The 19,665-nt window shown below is 38.7% G+C and overlaps 1 protein-coding gene and 1 long non-coding RNA gene across 2 annotated transcripts in view; one reads left to right on the top strand and one right to left on the bottom strand.

Annotated features, from left to right (window-relative positions):
• ak5 (adenylate kinase 5) overlaps positions 1-19,665 on the bottom strand; it is a 102,339-nt gene that overhangs the window by 34,658 nt on the left and 48,016 nt on the right. Inside the window, exons 6-7 of the mRNA XM_061919657.1 lie at positions 1,812-2,003; positions 627-717 (exon numbers count right to left, since the gene is read on the bottom strand). Coding sequence (XP_061775641.1) covers positions 627-717; positions 1,812-2,003 — 283 coding nt within the window. The remainder of the gene's footprint in view (positions 1-626; positions 718-1,811; positions 2,004-19,665) is intronic.
• LOC133567990 (uncharacterized) lies at positions 4,764-9,356 on the top strand. The gene is made up of 3 exons (XR_009809518.1): positions 4,764-4,838; positions 5,887-6,013; positions 8,731-9,356. It is a non-coding gene; the product is annotated as an uncharacterized LOC133567990 (long non-coding RNA).

A 19,665-nucleotide genomic window follows, 5' to 3' on the forward strand; every position in this document is an offset into this window, starting at 1 on the left:
GGAGAACCCACCACGTGCAGAGTCGTTTACATAAGTGTAACCCATTTACCATTTTGACCAAAATATATGGATTTGTTTCCAGTCTTAATAAGTAAAAAAAATTAAAAGGAATGGGTTGTGTCTGGCCGGCCTCGAAGCCAGCGGCAAGTGAGTGGATTGCCCAGCTGGGCCTGGTTATCTAATCACCTGTCGCCTTTATTAGCGGCATTTGGGCAGCGACACGAGACGTTGGGAGTTGGAGTGGGAGCAGAGAAACTCACTTTAAGAAACCGAGAGCGGAAGCACAGACTGCTGGAAAGCAAGTGTGTTTATGTCAATAAAATATTTCATTCAACCTGTCTACTGGGCTCCCAAAGATCTGTCGGCGTCAGGAGAACCCACCACGTACAGACATGTTTACACAAGTATAATATAGTCCAGAAAATACGGTACAACCCCCAATTTATGAATGAACGTCTCCTTTCACGGACTTCCTATGAGTCACTCTCTGAATATGCGGTTCACTCGTCACAACGCGCAAACACTTGCAAGAGAGTTTGCTTCGACTCGTTAACGACTTGCTCACCCCGTGGTTGAAAGAACGCTCTTACAACAGCAGTGTGCTTCTGTCGCAGGTGTAGCCGTACCTGCGGCCGACTCTTGGGAGGGAGCCAGCTTGTTGTCCAAAGTGGTGCTGATGTCACGAAACACCTCCTCTTCATCGCGGTCTGCATCAAGCTGAGAGGGAAAAGAAGATAATGCCTTCAGAGCCAGATTAATGCTGCATATGATTTGGGAATCTCAGCATGAAGAGCATGTGGAACGTGTCCTCAGACAAAATAGGTTGTGTTTGTTTATTTACATCTGCGTGGTGATCACACATAATTTGCTGAATGACTGATTTCCTGCGAGACCTAAGCGGGTCTAATGAGTCCACGTCCTTCAAGTCTTGTCTTTTCTATTCCCCACGAAAAAACTTCTGAGACAGCAATCAAATACAAGCGGTGCAACACGTGAGGACATGAGGACGTGACGCTTTAGGATATTTCTCCGATGGCGCACCTCCAAGTCCGAGTCCATGGTTTTCGCCCGGAAAAGGGTGGAATGCCATCTCCGGATTGGGGAGGAGACCCTGCCCCAAGTGGAGGAGTTCAAGTACCTAGGAGTCTTGTTCACGAGTGGGGGAAGAGTGGATGGTGAGATCGACAGGCGGATCGGTGCGGCGTCTTCAGTAATGCGGACGTTGTACCGATCCGTTGTGGTGAAGAAGGAGCTGAGCCGGAAGGCAAAGCTCTCAATTTACCGGTCGATCTACGTTCCTATCCTCACCTATGGTCATGAGCTTTGGTCATGACCGAAAGGACAAGATCTCGGGTACAAGCGGCCCAAATGAGTTTCCTCCGCCGTGTGAAATATATATATATATATATATGTATATGTGTGGGAAAAATCACAAGACTACTTCATCTCTACAGAACTGTTTCATGAGGGGTTCCCTTAATCATCTCAACAGAACTGTTTCATGAGGGGTTCCTCAATCATCAGGAGATGATTGAGGGAACCCCTCATGAAACAGTTCTGTAGAGATGAAGTAGTCTTGTGATTTTTCCCACACCTACATATTGCGCTCTACCACGGTATCGAGCACTATTCTCTGGATTATCCAATCAAGACATATATATATATATATATAGAGAGAGAGAGAGAGACTATATATAATATTCCGATCACTAGCAGTGAGTCATGAGATGGTCTCTAATAAGAAGGTTTGATCGCCAAGGAGAAGCTCGTTAGCACATATTTTGCTCGATCCAACGTAAACAATCAGTTACCGTGACGATGAGGCCGCGCTCCTGGAAGTACTTGACCAAGGGGATGGTGTTCTGTTTGAAGTTGGTGAGGCGCCTGTCGATGGCCTTGGGGTTGTCGTCGGGTCGACCCTGCTGCTCGGCCCTCTTCTGCAGACGCTCCTTCAAGCGGTGGTTGGTGCACGCCAGGAACAGCACCAGGTCTGGGGTGCAGATCTGGAAGTCGACAAACCACGGCCTCACCATCAATGAAATGAACTTTTGTTCAATACAAAACTCCTTCAATTCCCTTTGCTGTTGTAAAGAAGTGGATGTATTTTCTGTTCAATCTCAAAATTATGCAGATTCGCTGCGTTTTGGGGCTTTGAATGTAAGAAGCTGAGAATAAACACGAGCAGCAGCAACTGAGAGTTTTCTTAACGAGGGATGATCAATATTCATACCCCAAAAAAAGCAGCCGTGCTTTAGTTACCGCCCATAAATTTTACCGCCTAGCACATGTTTCAGTCTCCCTGGCAGCCGCACGTGCGCCCTAATTCTCTTCCATATATTTCCGCAAGGAACGGCAGGAAAATAATACAGTCATGTGCCATTTGTATCTTTGTAGATGAAATAAACCACGTGTTGGTGCATCGGTCGAGGAAAATGATCAAATTACATAAATAGCATCCTGTAATTTGATTTTGATATTTTTTATCTTGATAGTTTGAAAATGAACACCAATGTGTTGACTAAAGAACGTTATCACATCATTTACTCAGAAAATAGAAATCACGACAAATAAATTACTAACTGCAACACGTAAGTGTAAAAAAAAACTAACATTACGATTTATACATTTGTGCTTCTTCTATTTGTAAACAAAGAAAATCTGAAGTTGTCTTTATTTTTAAGTTATCGTGCCGTGATTTCACCAGTCCGGGCCCACTCGTGGGTAGATTATTCTCCATGTGGCCTCTGATCTAATATGAGTTTGACACCCCTGGTTTAGATACTTTGCATGAGTTTTGGGCGATACTACAAATTTTGGTATCGAGTAGTTTCAGGGGCAGTATCGGTCATACATATGCAATACTAAAAATGTTCAAGATCATTGAATGCTTACATTCTTGATCACTGTTACAATCAGACAAAAACACAGCATGGTGGTGTAACAATATCAATTATTTATATTTGTTCTTATTATGGCTTGGATTTAAATAATTTGTCGTCCTTTGTCCAATCCAGGGATTTATTTCCTGAGTTTTTAAACAATAACAAAAATTCCTTAAGAGTTTTGATGATCAAAATATAGCATTACCACTGGGTGTGAGTTTTCCTTGCCTTTATGTGGGCTCTACCGAGGATGTCGTTGTGGTTTGTGTTTTGGTTTGTGCAGCCCTTTGAGACACTAGTGATTTAGGGCTATATAAATAATCATTGATTGATTGATTGATTGAAAGTGTTGGCTTTGTAATTAGTGCTCACAGTAACTTGTCGCGAGGCACTGATTCCTTTTTGTGAACCTGTCAAGTCTACTTTATTTAAAACTGTTAAGCCTACTAAGACAAAGACATGCACCTGTGGATAGGTTGATTGGCAACACTAAATTGGCCCTAGTTTGTGAATGTTGTCCGTTTATCTGTGTTAGCCATGCGATGAGGTGGCGACTTGTCCAGGGTGTCCCCCGCCTTCTGCCCGATTGCAGCTGAGATAGGCTCCAGCGCCCCTGGCGACCCGGAAGGGAATAAGTGGTAGAAAATTGGCGGATGGATGGATATTATTAAAAGGTGATTAGAAACATGAGACAAAGGTAGATAAAACAGTAAAGATGGTTTTTGTGTGTGTGTGTGTGTATATATATATATATATATATATATATATATATATATATATATATATATATTATATTTGTAAAAATGTTCAACTCCAGACATTGTATTTTGTTGAAAAAGTCTGTCAGTACGTGATATGAAAAAAAGCAGCTGCATCAAGCTATGGTTGTAACGCTGCTTTAATTGTTTTGCAGCTTTAACCTAAAAATAAATGTGTCGCACAACGAAAGAGCTCATCTTTGGAGCCGTGTAACATGTGCACACAGACCTTTTAGTAGTAGATCAGGCCGTAAGTGTCAACGGAAAATAAGAAGATGTCTAAAAACCCTTGCGGTATTAATAAAATGTAAAAAAAAATTATTGAAAATATACAAAAGCAAGTGCGTTCTCATCACAATTGGGATAAGAACGTAACAGAAAATGTTTAATCACATAATAAATAATAACAAATTGGTCCAATCACATAATACCAAGGTAAACTTGGTCAACAGCCATACAGGTTACACTGAGGGTGGCCATATAAACAACTTTAACACTGTTACAAATATGCGCCACACTGTGAACCCACACCAAACAAGAATGACAAACACATTTCGGGAGAACATCCGCACCGTAACACAACATAAACACAAGAGAACAAATACCCAGACCCCCTTGCAGCCCTAACTCTTCTTGGCCGCTACAATATACCCCCCCGCTACCCCCCGCCTCAACCTCTCACACCTCAACCTCCTCATGCTCTCTCAGGGAGAGCATGTACCAAATTCCAAGCTGCTGATTTGAGGCATGTTAAAAAAAAAAAATACAAAAATTAGGCATAATAAGGTGTTAATTCCACGACTGTATATATTGGTATCGGTAATTAAGAGTTGGAAAATATCGGAATATCGGCAAAAAAGCCATTATCGTACATCTCTACAGGAAATATTACCAATGATACAAAACTGAAAGAAAAACATCTCTAAAATACTCTATATGAGACCAAAAGCCAGACATAAGGACAATAGAAAATGTTTTTGCTTGTGTAACCCAGGTTAAAATCTGCAAATATACAAGGCGTTTGTAATAGTTTGTGTCCTGTGCCTTTAAATGACCGGTGTAGTGCACACCATGTGACCTCTCACCCCTCCCTGTCACGTGATCGCGCTAAGCCAATTGTGTACCGAGCGCGAATGTTTAATCTGCGGCGGCGTCTTCCTTTATTGACGTAGAGGAGCCAGCCGACATCTGCGGACAGGTTCGTATCTTCACAAAACTAACAAATATTCACTCCTGCGTTTCATTTACACGGTTGTGCTGATTGAAAATGTTTAGTGCTTCCTACTGGGATGCCCTTATATGACTCATCAAATAGAGGAATTGGCGAGTAATGAATGCAATTAATAACAATGCTACATGCTAAGCTAGCAGCTTCGAACATTAGCGCCGATCTTTTTTTTTTTCCATTTTTTTTATTTTCAAAACCTTTTATTTTTATAATATTCAACATTTACATACAATCAATTAAATAATAATAAAAAAAGGAACAAAACAGTACAGTGTTTCCCCCAGAATATTTGTTAAAGTGGTGTCCAGGTGGATATAGGATACATATCTTGATATATTTTACCTAAAGTAAAAACAAAGCACAAAAAAGTCCTAGTTAGCTGAAATACTAATTAATTATGGCATTATTTTGGCTTAGTAAATGTTGACAAAATAATGACCAAGTCAATTTAATGACGTACTGTAATTAAAAAAATAATAAAAGACACTGGGGCGGTATAACTCGGTTGGTAGAGTGGCCGTGCCAGCAACTTGAGGGTTGCAGGTTCGATCCCCGCTTCCGCCATCCTAGTCACTGCCGTTGTGTCCTTGGGCAAGACACTTTACCCACCTGCTCCCAGTGCCACCCACACTGGTTTGAATGTAAAAATTAGATATTGGGTTTCACTATGTAAAGCGCTTTGAGTCACGAGAGAAAAAGCGCTATATAAATATAATTCACTTCACTTCACTGTAAGAAATTGGACACGGGAGAGTAAAGAACTTCACGTTTAAAAAGTATGAGATAATGTCGCACATTTTTTTCAATGACACAACCCAAAGTGGTCAGTTTTAATCATCCGCACACAAACTGAAGCCACAGTTTTTCCTAAAGCTCTGTTGTAATGGAAAAAAGATAAGTTTGGTGTAGAAAAAAGGCCAAAATGCATGAAGAAATATGTATTTAAAAATATCAGTATTCATATTTAATTTGCCTATGAGAGCATTTAAAGGCTCAGGACGTTTTTGATGTTTTTTAGCCCATTAGAGTGGAGACTTTCCCTTCCTGGCCCTGCGATGAGATGGGGACTTGTCCAGGGTGTACGCCGCCTTCCGCCCGATTGTAACTGAAATAGGCGCCAGCGCCCCCAAAAAAGGGAATACACGGTAGGAAATGGATGGATCGACTTTCCCTTCCTTTTGTTCATTTGTGGAAGGCTCTTGTTAAAGTTAAAGTACCAATGATTGTCACACACACACTAGGTGTGGTGAAATTTGTCCTCTGCATTTGACCCATTCCCTTGATCACCCCCTGGGAGGTGAGGGGAGCAGTGGGCGGCAGCGGTGTCGCGCCCCGGAATCATTTATGGTGATTTAACCGCCAATTCCAACCCTTGATGCTGAGTGCCAAGCAGGGAGGTAATGGCTCCCATTTTTTTATACTCTTTGGTATGACTCGGCTGAGGTTTGAACTCAAAATCTACCAATCTTAGGGCGGACACTCTAACCACTTGGCCACTGAGTTGTCAGGTGCGTGTCAGGTTTTAAAGACTGATGACATCTATTAAACCAGACAAGAAGCAAGGAATTAAACAGAGACAGAGTTCAAATTTGGCTCAATTGAGGAGAGACGCGTGGACACTGTACCCTTGTACAGTGTAGTCCCACGCCCCTGACGAAAGATTGTACGCCTCCTCTTTTATTTGGACTTTCCCTGATGACATGGCAGCAGCTGTTTCTAAGAGAGGGGGGTCGTAAACAGCCATCGCCTTTGGTTACAAAACAGTTCAAAGACAGGTCCCTGTTGGGGAGTCAGGTCCCGCTTCCTCTACGCTTTGTAGATCTCGGGTCAAGACAATATCTTGGGGCGGTATAGCTCGGTTGGTAAACTGGCCGTGCCAGCAACTTGAGGGTTGCAGGTTCGATTCCCGCTTAATATACTTCACTTAAGCGTTTGCAATAAGTGTTTGAAAAAAAAGAGTTAAAAGTGGGGCCACATGCTGACTTATGCTCAACTCATCCATCCATCCATCCATCTTCTTCCGCTTATCCGAGGTTGGGTCGCGGGGGCAGTAGCTTAAGCAGGGAAGCCCAGACTTTCTTCTCCCCAGCCACTTCGTGCAGCTCTTTCCAGGGGATCCCGAGGCGTTCCCAGGCCAGCCCAGAGACAGAGTAAATGCTCAACTCATCATGCTTAATTTATTACAGCATTTTGGAAGACTGTAGTTGATTTTTATTATGTAAATGTTATATTTTTATCAACATTTGATAGCAGGGAAACTAGGCTGCTACATTACTAATAATTAATGTAACGATAGCTGAAAACAATCGTACAATAGCAATAGGAGAGACTATTCATTTTTGAACACCATGTAGTTCATGTAGGCTTTATGATGCACTTACATTATTATATCAACTATCCGAGACAGAAACTCTTCATTTAACATAATGTCAACGGGCTCAAAGTGAGGTTACTTGTAGTTGACTGGGCAGTGTTTATTATCATTTGGGGAAAGTCCGCTGCATTATGCTCACCTGCTAAACAACTTTCTGTTAACCCGCATTTTCTCTCCTCCTGGCCTGCCCTTGCTTGAGCACTGACTCCATGTGCTCTGAATACGCACTGCTGATTGGTTACACGCAGAGCGGTAACAGCCAATCAGAGGGTTGTGTGGGTGGGACAATGCTGGGTGTTGCAGAAAAGCACTGGCAGAGGCAGTACGAAGCGCAGCAGCTTGTTAAGACTTTACTTTAGCACCAAATGATAATATAATTACTTTTTTAATAAAGTCATACAAATAAGGCAACAAGAGAAGTATTTTACACTTTTCTTTTGTAAAGTAAATCTTAACAGCCGATATGGGCATCTACATCAACTATATGATTTGCCTAAGAAGCTGGACAGACTTTTTTTAATTTATTTTTTATTTTTTAAAGACTTTAGTTTAGTCGGTGGCTCTTTGCTGTTAAGGCGGCCGCCTTAATAACAAAGCGCTGCAGGAAACCTTGCAGTACAAAAAAGCAACTAAAGAAGACTGCAAATTGTGTGTGTGTGTGTGTGTGTGTGTGTGTGTGTGTGTGTGTGTGTGTGTGTGTGTGTGTGTGAAGCCATAGGCTCACACAAGTTCTGTAAATAATCCAAATTTGGAGCACAGCATCATAGTTTTCACAGCTTTTTTGTTGTTAGCGGTATAAATAAATGATAAATGGGTTGTACTTGTATAACGCTTTTCTACCTTCAAGGTACTCAAAGCGCTTTGACACTACTTCCACGTGCCTTAAACACCTCCCTAGGGAGGCGTTCGGGTGGCATCCTGACCAGATGCGCGAACCACCTCATCTGGCTCCTCTCCATGTGGAGGAGCAGCAGTATTGGCAAACTTTCATTTATGAAATAAAACTTAGCAAATAGTGTAATGAGGTTGCAAAGGTAAAATTCCTTTTCAAATGTTTTCGCATACTACGTAAATCCAAATAATACATCTTTTAAACAAAGCACAAATTTGACATGACTATTGTCCAGGATGAAAGGACAGATGCTCTGCTTAGCATGGATCTTATACAATGGGTTTAGTTTATATCTTGTTCATGGTAAAGTCGGATTTTGACATAATTTGACTTTATTTATGAATTTGTTGAGATGCAATGTTTACATGTAAGCAAGCAGATTACACCGTACTGTTGATTATTTATTGAATGTTAATGTGCAGGCTATTTAGCAAACTATAGCACTTTTGACTGGGTTGTCAAGCACTTGTTTGTAATCTATGCATTTAATGATTATTTAAAAATGTGTACACATGGAAATTGAGTATAAAAGCTAATGTTAAAGATGCCTCTAGTGCTAATTTTGATAATTTACTGGTCATGTTGTTGTACTGCAGGCCAGGTGTTTCAAGTTGGAACCTCTCGATGGCAAGCTCGAACCTAGAGCTGGGGCTGCTGTGTCCACCTAACAACTAGCAGAAAACTCCTGGTCTGGTAGGAAGGGCTGACACAGCCTGGCCCCCACACATTCCACTCACTCGTTCTAACCATAACCCTTGGACATTCAATAGAACCATGGGTCGTTGAATCAGTTCTGGGACTGTGTATAGTTTCTGTTGTCACACAAGTTTCGTTATTCAATTTCAATCCAAACAAAATAACTTTTGATGAGCATTTATCATCCAATCTCTAACTGCAGTTCTAAATACTTTGAGGTTTTCTATTTTTACCCTTATTTTCTGTTGTAAATATTTTGTTGTTCACACTTTACAATACATGGTACCTGCACCAAACTAAATGTTCTGCTTCTGTGTAATTGTTACTGACCACTAGCTCCTACAGCAGAATTTAGATCTGCTGTTCCCCATGAGCCCTTGTTTTCTGTCCTTATTAGTTTTATACCTAGTCCCATTTTTTATCCTATTTTAACACTTGCAATGTCAACACATCAAACTAATTTGAAAAATAATGATGGATGTCTACAAGCTCTCGGCATGTTAGCAGATTAAAATATAAATGTCCAAATACACAATGCTAACAAAAGTGAACATTTACATTTTTTTATTTATTAATGTGAGTTTTGTTCTAATGATTTCACAGCTATTTCTATAAACAAAAGTTTTCCCAAGGTAGCAGATCTAGAACCGTGCTCGTCATACTTTTCAAGAGAAGCAACTGAACCCCACATTAATAAGCTCTTGGCAACGGAGGCAAGGAAAAGCTCTCCTCTCGAACAGAACCCAGGATATGCTGGTCTGTCTCCTCTCACAATATCTTAATCAAGAAAAACACTGCAAAAACGGAAATCCAAGTAAGATTAAATACCTCAAATAAGGGTAATATTTGCTTATTTTCTGTCTAATAAGATAATTCTTGTCACTAAGCAAATTTTATGTTAGTGTTTTACTTGTGTTAAGGGTTTTGGTCCTAAATGATCTCAGTAAGATATTACAGCTTGTTGCTAAGATTTTATGACCTATATTGAGTAAAACATGCTAGGAACTAGAATATCAACTGTTGCAAAGCTGTGTCATCAACACTCACAAGAATAAAATTATTTCTTTTTAAAGTAATTTCTTATTTCAAGCGTGGAAAAAAAAACATGATTTAGACACAATTGTGTCTCCTAACTAAAACAGATGGCCGCCAAATGGACTTTGCTGTTTTATTTTCAATTAAACAATACAACATAGGTACTGATATAGTCGTACAGTAAACGGACAGTTAATATATAAACATTTCAAACAATTTTGAGCAGAAATAGTTCATGCACATTCAGATAAATTCTTCAAAATTATAATTTTAAAAATTTGACCGGTGGCCGGGCTGTATATATGCACACTAATTAACTGAAAGAGCACGCACTTGGCGCGATGATGTCATGTTGTCAATGGAAAAATGCATTTTCAGACCATATGATTTGCCTGAGCGGCTAGGAGACTCCTGAGAGTAACAAGCGGTTGCCTTACCATTAAGAACAATACTTTTGTTTTTAGTATAAGTTTGCTGGTTTCACAAAATGTAATGCTGAGCGCACATCATTAAGTCAAGATAATGGCTCTAGCATTTACTTAATTTAAGAATATTTTTCAACATATTGAGCAAAAAGGTCTCTTTTTTTCCTACCAAGAAAAGTGCAATTATTAGTGAGAATATACTTATTTTAAAGGGGAACATTATCAGCAGACCTATGTAAGCGTCAATATATACCTTGATGGTGCAGAAAAAAGACCATCTTTTTTTTAACCGATTTCCGTACTCTAAATGGGTGAATTTTGGCGAATTAAACGCCTTTCTGTTTATCGCGCTGGAGGCGATGACGTCAGAATGTGACGTCGCCGAGGTAACACACCCGCCATTTTCATTTTCAACACATTACAAACACCGGGTCTCAGCTCTGTTATTTTCCATTTTTTTGACTATTTTTTGGAACGTTGGAGACATCATGCCTCGTGGGTGTGTTGTCGGAGGGTGTAACAACACTAACAGGGAGGGATTCAAGTTGCACCACTGGCCCCAAGATGCCAAAGTGTCTGCCGCCAGACCCCCATTGAATGTGCCAGAGTGTCTCCACATTTGACCGGCAATGCTAAGGCAGACATGGCACAGAGATGTATGGATAACCTGCAGATGCATTTGCAACGATAGTCAACGAAATCACAAAGGTGAGTTTTGTTGATGTTGACTGCCAGCTAATCGATGCTAACCTGCTACGCTAATCGATGCTAACATGCTATTTACCGGCGGTGCTAAAGCAGACATGGCACAGAGATGTATGGATAACCTGTAGATGCATTTGCAACTATATTACGTTTCCTTCCACCCACATTTAATGCGAAAAAAACACTTACCAATCGACGGATTTAAGTTGATCCAGTGTCAAAAGATGCGAAAGTCCTGATCGTTTGGTCCGCACATTTTACTGGCGATGCTAACGCAGCTATTCGGCCATGCTATGGCTATGAATAGCGTCAATAGCTATTCGCTCAATAGCTTCAGTTTCTTCTTCAATATTTTCATACTCCAACCATCTGTTTCAATACATGCGTAATTTGTTGAATCGCTTAAGTCGCTGAAATCCGAGTTTGAATCCGAGCTAATGTCACTATATCTTGCTGTGGTATTTCCATTGTTTGTTTACATTGGCAGCACTGTGTGACGTCACAGGGAAATGGCCAGTGTCTTCGCAGAGAGCGAAAATAAGGCACTTTAAAGCTTTATTTAGGGATATTCCGAGACCGGTAAAAGTTTGAAAAAAACTTCAAAAAATACAAGCCCCTGGGAACTGATTTTTATTGTTTTTAACCCTTTTGAAATTGTGATAATGTTCCCCTTTAAGGTATTTTGGGGTCCATTGAGGTTAGCTAATTTTACTTGTTTTGGAAAACTTGACAAGCCAAATTTTCTTGTTCTATTGGCAGATAATTTTGCTTAGTTCAAGTAAAATACTCCTCATTTTTGTATTTATTAATTTTTTTCTCGTTTTTGAACACTGACTTTTTGTAGTGTATTAACAAACTTTACTACTTTATTTTTGAAATTATAGCATCAAAAATATAATTTCAGTTAAAGAGCTTCTACTTTTGTGTGTATGAACCATTAGAGAAATCATTTTGGTGCTCGTGTAAAGAAATGAACAATTTCCTGACAAAATCTGATTGTGAGGTCTGTGCTCTGGTTCCCTGCTCCAAAGAGAATGATGGTTAGTTTGAGAGAGACAGCAACACAAGTGTATTCACAGACATGAATGGACAAATGGACACAGCAGGTATAGAGGACAGAAAGACCCGTGGAGAGCATCAGGGCGCTCTGCTTCACCTCAAAGGTCCTGGTCGATGGCGCAAAGGGCGAAGCAACAGCAAGTGGTCACTGGACGCCTCATTGGAGTCATTTGAGGCTCCAGCTGAAGCGCATGCAAAGGTTCTTTGGGTCCATTAGATGCATTATTTAGTTTCTACCGTCCTTCTCCTAACCTTTTAAGCGAACACACGGGGGGACCAGCCATTGCTGCTTTGTCAAATAGAGCAACCATCCGAGACACTCGTGTGTCCCACCAGGTGCAATCTACACTAATTATCGGACTGCTAAGTAACGGTTTGTACTTCTTCCTGATCTGTAAAGGTCAAGTGTCACCGCAGTAGACGGACGACATTTAACCAGCTCTCTCAAGCATGGACTTTCTGCTAAAGTGTCTTAAATGCCCAAATTAGTCAATGAAACATAAGGGTGTCCCAATCCGATATGGATGTGTTAAGAAGTATCGAATGATATCGGCTTGCAGCCAGTTAACATCTTCAGGAAAAAATGTCCTCCAGTAAGCATGCACACAATGTTGGTCTTTTCTTGTATTTTAGTCAAGTTATTTACAAAATGTAAACATGATAGGCTATTGGCTACTCTGAGCTGGCAGCTACACAACAGCTAAGCACACAAGCAAGACGTACATATTAAAAATCCTTAATTGAACAATATTGCTAAAACAGCACATTTGTTAATATAAACAAGTATATTCATAGTTTCATATTACTTACATGTACAAAGTCTCCAAGGCAGAGGGGTATTAAAAAGTATCCGGTAAAAAATGTGTCCGCATCATTCAACTTACTACTAGGTCATGATTTTAACTTAAGGGGACAAGCGGTAGAAAATGGATGGATGAATGGATTATAACCACTCGGTGTCTCTAAAATAAAAAATAAGACCTAACTTTAAAAGCATGAATCTTTCATGAAGTTAGTGTTTTGCATACTAACCATTGTTCTCTTTGACAAATTTTCACTTGATCGAACCTTTTTTAACATTCCACACTACAAATAATGTACTATGATTCCTTCTGATGTATCGTATTAATATCCGACAACACTCAAAGCTCCAATATCGGTATTGTACCAGAAGTGAGAAAGTCGTAACAGGACACCCCTAAACTACAATTGTACTGTATAATACTATAGTAGACTTTACAGTCTACAATTGTCTCTAATTAGTAAACAATTAGCAATAACTAGTGTGGCTATGGGCAACCACTGATGCAGTTTTTAAGCAACACCACAAGATGGCAGTAGCTGCATTCAAAGTCGGTACTACTGGACATGGATTCACAAAATATGAAATGGCGCCGTATTTCGATACATATGTTGCTTGCACTCGGCCCTTAAGCAGTACCTAAAGCGTACTCCGTCGGATTACCTTTAGATCAGTTTTGTGTTACACACCCAGAAGAAAAAACACTTGCCGCCTCACTCTCAAACTTGACTGTAAATGGTATCGTTTATCTATTAAATTGTTATAAGTTAACCTCTGCAGAGCATTGTACCCTGGTTAACATGAAAGAAAATAAAACATTCAAATATTACAAATATAGATTGACTTACAAAAAAGTACAGTATTAAAATTGTTTTTTTTGGTGTGGTTTTTTTAGGCAAATTATGCACTTTATTTAAACACATTTTTTTGACTGATTTAATACAGAAAAAATAAATAAATTCAATAATAATAATTTCAAATGGATTAGCAACATTAACTCAGGAGAACAATATATAAAACCAGCCATTTTCTACCGCTTGTCCCTTTCGGCTCGCCGGGGGTGGGGGGGCTGGAGTCTATCCCGGCTGAGGCAGGGTACAGCTTGGACAAATCGCCACCCTATTTCAGGGCCAACTTACACACACGCACACATCTATCTATATCTGTCTGTATATGTACACAAATATATATATTTACATCCATCCATCCATTTTGTACCGCTTATTCCCTTTCGGGGTCGCGGGGGGCGCTGGCGCCTATCTCAGCTACAATCGGGCGGAAGGCAGGGTACACCCTGGACAAGTCGCCACCTCATCGCAGGACCAACACAGATAGACAGACAACATTCACACTCACATTCACACACTAGGGCCAATTTAGTGTTGCCAATCAACCTATCCCCAGGTGCATGTCTTTGGAAATGGTAGGAAGCCGGAGTACCCGGAGGGAACCCACGCATTCACGGGGAGAACATGCAAACTCCACACAGAAAGATCCCGAGCCTGGGATTGAACCCAGGACTGCAGGACCTTCGTATTGTGAGGCAGACGCACTAACCCCTCTTCCACCGTGAAGCCCTATATATTTACATATACAGTATATATAATTTACATATACAGTGTACCGTATTTCCTTGAATTGCCGCAGGACAAATAGTATGCGCCTGAATTGAATTACTTCTGGGTCAAACTCGCTTCGCAAAATAATTAGCGCATGCTTAGTATTACCGCCTGGTCAAACTCGTGAAGTCACGAGTGACACTTCCACTGTCATTTTAAAATGGAGGAGGCTGATTTCAATACTTATAATTTGAAATCGCATAAAGGGAAGAAGATTAAGAGCTATGGTACAAGCTTACATCACACAAAATTTTTTACTGCATGCCTTTTGGTAAGTGCCGGAGGGAGAAGAGGTTTTAAAATAATTAGCGCACGCTTACTTTTACCGCATGCCTTTGGTAAGCGCATGACTGAGAAGAGGTTTTAAATTAATTAGCGCCCTGGTGCCAATTCAAGCAAATACGGTTTGTACATATACACATAAATTATATATGTATACATTTCATATATATATATATATATATATATATATATATATATATATATATATATATATATATATATATATATATGTGTGTGTGTGTGTGTGTGTGTGTGTACACACATATATGTGTGTGTGTGTACACACATATATGTGTGTGTGTGTACACACATATATGTGTGTGTGTGTACACACATATATGTGTGTGTGTGTACACACATATATGTGTGTGTGTGTACACACATATGTGTGTGTGTGTACACACATATGTGTGTGTGTGTACACACATATGTGTGTGTGTACACACAAATATGTGTGTGTGTGTACACACATACACATACTGTATATACATTATATAAGTATACATTTTAAGTACATATATAAATATACACATGATTTTCATATATGTACAGGTATACAGTATATGTCTGTGTATAAATGTATGGATATAAGTATTATTTACATATAGATTTTTAATATATCCATACACACGTATATACGTGTGTGTGTGTGTGTGTGTGTGTATATATATATATATACACACATACACATTTGTACAGTACAATCTATAGATACACGTGTATATTTACATTTGTGTATGGAGATATACAGTGTATATATATATATATATATATATATATATATATATATATATCTCAGTGACGTGCAGTCACTGAGACTCACTGATATGGCTCTGGAAAGAAAAAAATGTAAAAAGAAAAAAAAAATTAAGTTGTTATATGTATCCAGTGATCATACTATAAAGTTATTTTCCATTCAACTTCACCAGATTTAGATTATTTTTATTCAAAATCGCTGAATTTTCACATTTGCCTTTCAAATACTGAGCAGAGACTTGCGGTGAGTCACAGCCAGCTCAGCCTCCCCGTGGATAGCGCAATGACTCAGCTAACTGCTTGCTGCTGTGCAGTGAGACCGTATTGCTAAATGAATTATATTATACATTTCCATAGTTTAGTTAGCTGAGGTATATAATGTATAGTGTAGTTTGTCAACAACTGTATGTGTGTAACATATTTCTTGTGCTGGGCAATCATAAAACGGCTGCTAAGACTCACTTTGTGAGGCACCTGTTCTCCGGCCTCCTGGTGGTAGAGGGCGCTAGTGATCCCAGAGATCATTCTTGCAAATACTAGGCCAGCCCTGGGGACATCTGAAGCCGGTATGTTTTAAAGTTGTCGTTTGCCTGCATATCGTAAAAACAACCGTCCTACATTTTCCAACTAATTCACTGGGTGTGAGTTTTCCGTGGGCCTACCGAGGATGTCGTAGTGGTTCGTGTTGTGGTTTGTGCAGCCCTTTGAGACACTGGTGATTTAGGGCTATATAAGTAAACGATTGATTAATTGAATTGTAAACTGATAGGTGCCGACCATCAGGGCCGAGTTGCGACAAAAGAGTGTGTCGATGTTGAGATATTAAGCCGAGTTGGTAAGTGAATTTGTTTGCTAATAGTAGCTGCTAGCCGTACCCATGTATTTTCTATGGGCGGTTAGCATCTGGTATTAATCCCATTTCCTCCAATGTTTCTGATCCGATTGAATTTTTATCTATGTCGAGTCTTTATTTTGGGTACTTAAATAGGGTGACTGAGTATTGTGGCGTTTTAAGGCCATCTGCATTTTTTATGCTACAGTAAAGACAATGAATGAACACTGCCGCTGGAGCGCGGTTACACCTGTTATAGGGACAACACTGTGTTACACCTGTTATAGTGACAACACTGTGTGGCTGTATGAACTGCGAATGCACATATGGACTGCGATCAGTCTCATATGGCTCCTATAAACTTGAAGAACTTTTGATATTACTTTTTATGAATTACCTGAACGAAACCAACATTGAATCCTTTGTTTTTTTCTTTTGTTTTGAATGGGCATTCCTTTTAATGGTTGTCCACTAGTAGTTGCACTGTACAGTACATGTTTAAATAACACCAGTATCATTTAAAGTATTTAATTGTGTCTGTCCTACTCTCTCAGAGTCGTGATCTAGACTTCTGATTAGCCTAAATATTGAGAACCTCTACTATACTAGCTAAAGTACCTGCTACATTAGGTTAAAGTACCAATGATTGTCACACACACACTAGGTGTGGTGAAATTTGTCCTCTGCATTTGACCCATCCCCTTGTTCACCCCCTGGGAGGTGAGGGGAGCAGTGAGCAGTAGGGGCTGGGAATCATTTTTGGTGATTTAACCCTTGATGATGAGTGCCAAGCAGGGAAGAATGCTCGTATGAGCTTTTAAACATAACCCGTTAACTGCTGCCAATCAAATGGTGAATAAGATACTCTATAGCAAGGGTCACCAACGCGGTGCCCGCGGGCACCAGGTAGCCCGTAAGGACCAGATGAGTAGCCCGCTGGGCTTTTCTAAAAATAGCTCAAATAGCAGCACTTACCAGTGAGCTGCCTCTATTTTTTAAAATTGTATTTATTTACTAGCAAGCTGTTCTCGCTTTGCTCGACATTTTTAATTCTAAAAGAGACAAAACTCAAATAGAATTTGAAAATCCAAGAAAATATTTTAAAGACTTGGTCTTCACTTGTTTAAATAAATTCATTTTTTTCCCCCTTTGTTTCTTATAACTTTTAGAAAGACAATTTTAGAGAAATAATTCAACCTTAATTATTTTGGGATTTTTAAACACATACCTTTTTTACCTTATAAATTCCTTACTCTTCTTTCCTGACAATTTAAATCAATGTACAAGTAAATTTATTTTTTTTATTGTAAAGAATAATAAATAAATTTTAATTTAATTCTTAATCTTAGCTTCTGTTTTTTCGACAAAGACTATTTGTGAAATATTTCTTCAAACTTATTATGATTAAAATTTTAAAAAAATATTCTGGCAAATATAGAAAATCTTTAGAATCCAATTTAAATCTTATTTCAGTCTTTTGAATTTCTTTTAAAATTTTTGTTCTGGAAAATCTAGAAGAAATGATTTGTCTTTGTTATAGAAATAGCTTGGTCCAATTTGTTTTATACTATAACAAAGTGCAAATTGGATTTTTATATATTTAAAACATGTCATCAAAATTCTAAAATTAATCTTAATCAGGAAAAATTACTAATGATGTTCCATAAATTCTTTTTTAAAATTTTTTCAAAAAGTTTCGAAGTAGCTAGTTTTCTCTTAATTTTTTTCGGTTAAATTTTGAATTTTAAAGAGTCGAAATTGAAGATAAACTGTTTCAAAATTATTTAATTTTTTTCGTGTTTTCTCCTCTTTTAAACCGTTCAATTAAGTGTTTTTTTCATTATTTATCGTCTACAAAAAACCTTCCGTAAAAGGAAAAAAAAATACGATGGGATGACAGACAGAAATACCCATTTTTTATGTATATATAGATGCATTTCTTAAAGGTAAATTGAGCAAATTGGCTATTTCTGGCAATTTATTTAAGTGGTAGCCCTTCGCATTAATCAGTACCCAAGAAATAGCTCTTGGTTTCAAAAAGGTTGGTGACCCCTGCTCTATAGGGTTCATATGTTTTATAAATCTGACTGTGATGAAGCCAGTGCCTCACCAGCCATGAACCTCACCGCAAGTCACTGATATATATGTATATGTGTGTGTATATATGTGTGTGTGTGTGTGTGTGTGTGTGTATATGTATGTATGTATGTACACACACATATATATATATATATATATATATATATATATATATATATATATATATATATATATATATATATATATATATATATATATATATATATATATATATATATATATATATGTATGTACTTACACACATAGTGGAATATTGATGCATTTTTACCAACAAATGTGGCCCCCTGAGCCAAAATAACTGCATACGGGGTATGGTAGTTTTCACCTGGGGGAAATATTACTGGTAACTTTTTTTCTCTTACACTTGTTCGCAATGTTGAAACATTGTCTATACAGTTATTACAGGTTTTCTGGTGGCCACAGTTTAACCCTGGAACAATGAATACATTGAAACTAATTCAAATATAATACATTTTGTTATGAATGACAAATCACTGATTAAATCGACCAAAAAATTGTCTGGTTTTCGCCTAGTTTCTGCATAGTAAGAAGAAAAGAAGGGGACAATGTTTGACATTAGACGCAGCAGCTGATTGGACTGTGGCGATGGCGCGACAAGCTCAGATGCTAGAGTCAACTGTCATAAAATGCAAAGGACACAAAGATTCACTTGGAAACAAGAACTGGTTGTCTCTCTCGGTCGGCAGTGACATAGGCTCCCAATTAAACAATATCTCAAAGTGTCGCAGCTCATGTAAGATCAATAATTGGGTTATTTCATGGTGGATTTGTTCTGGCTTTTAACATTTTTCAGCACACATTAAGCAGTACTTGATTTCATGCAGAAAGATCAATTTTCAGCCTTGACTCTCTATCTTAACTCACTGTAATAGGTCCTTTTGTCAATTTACCCAGAGTGTCTAAATCAACAGAACCTTGGAGGACTAAATATAGAACCTTTACAGACCACTGACATGATACTTTTGAATATTTAAAAAATAAAACAATTAAATGCTTATTAAAATGTGAATTTATAATGTTTATTGAAAAAACAATGTGTAAATACATTTGCAGTATAAATAAAAGTGAAAACAAATGATAAACACTGTATGAAAACACTAAACAGTGGTAAGAACATGAAACACAACTAAAGTGAGAACAAATAATGAATGCCTATAAGCACTTGCAATGTCAAGAAAGCGAGAAAAGTATAAAGACGA

The sequence above is a fragment of the Nerophis ophidion genome, linkage group LG14 (genome assembly GCF_033978795.1).
Source record: "Nerophis ophidion isolate RoL-2023_Sa linkage group LG14, RoL_Noph_v1.0, whole genome shotgun sequence".
Taxonomy (NCBI): Eukaryota; Metazoa; Chordata; class Actinopteri; order Syngnathiformes; family Syngnathidae; genus Nerophis; species Nerophis ophidion.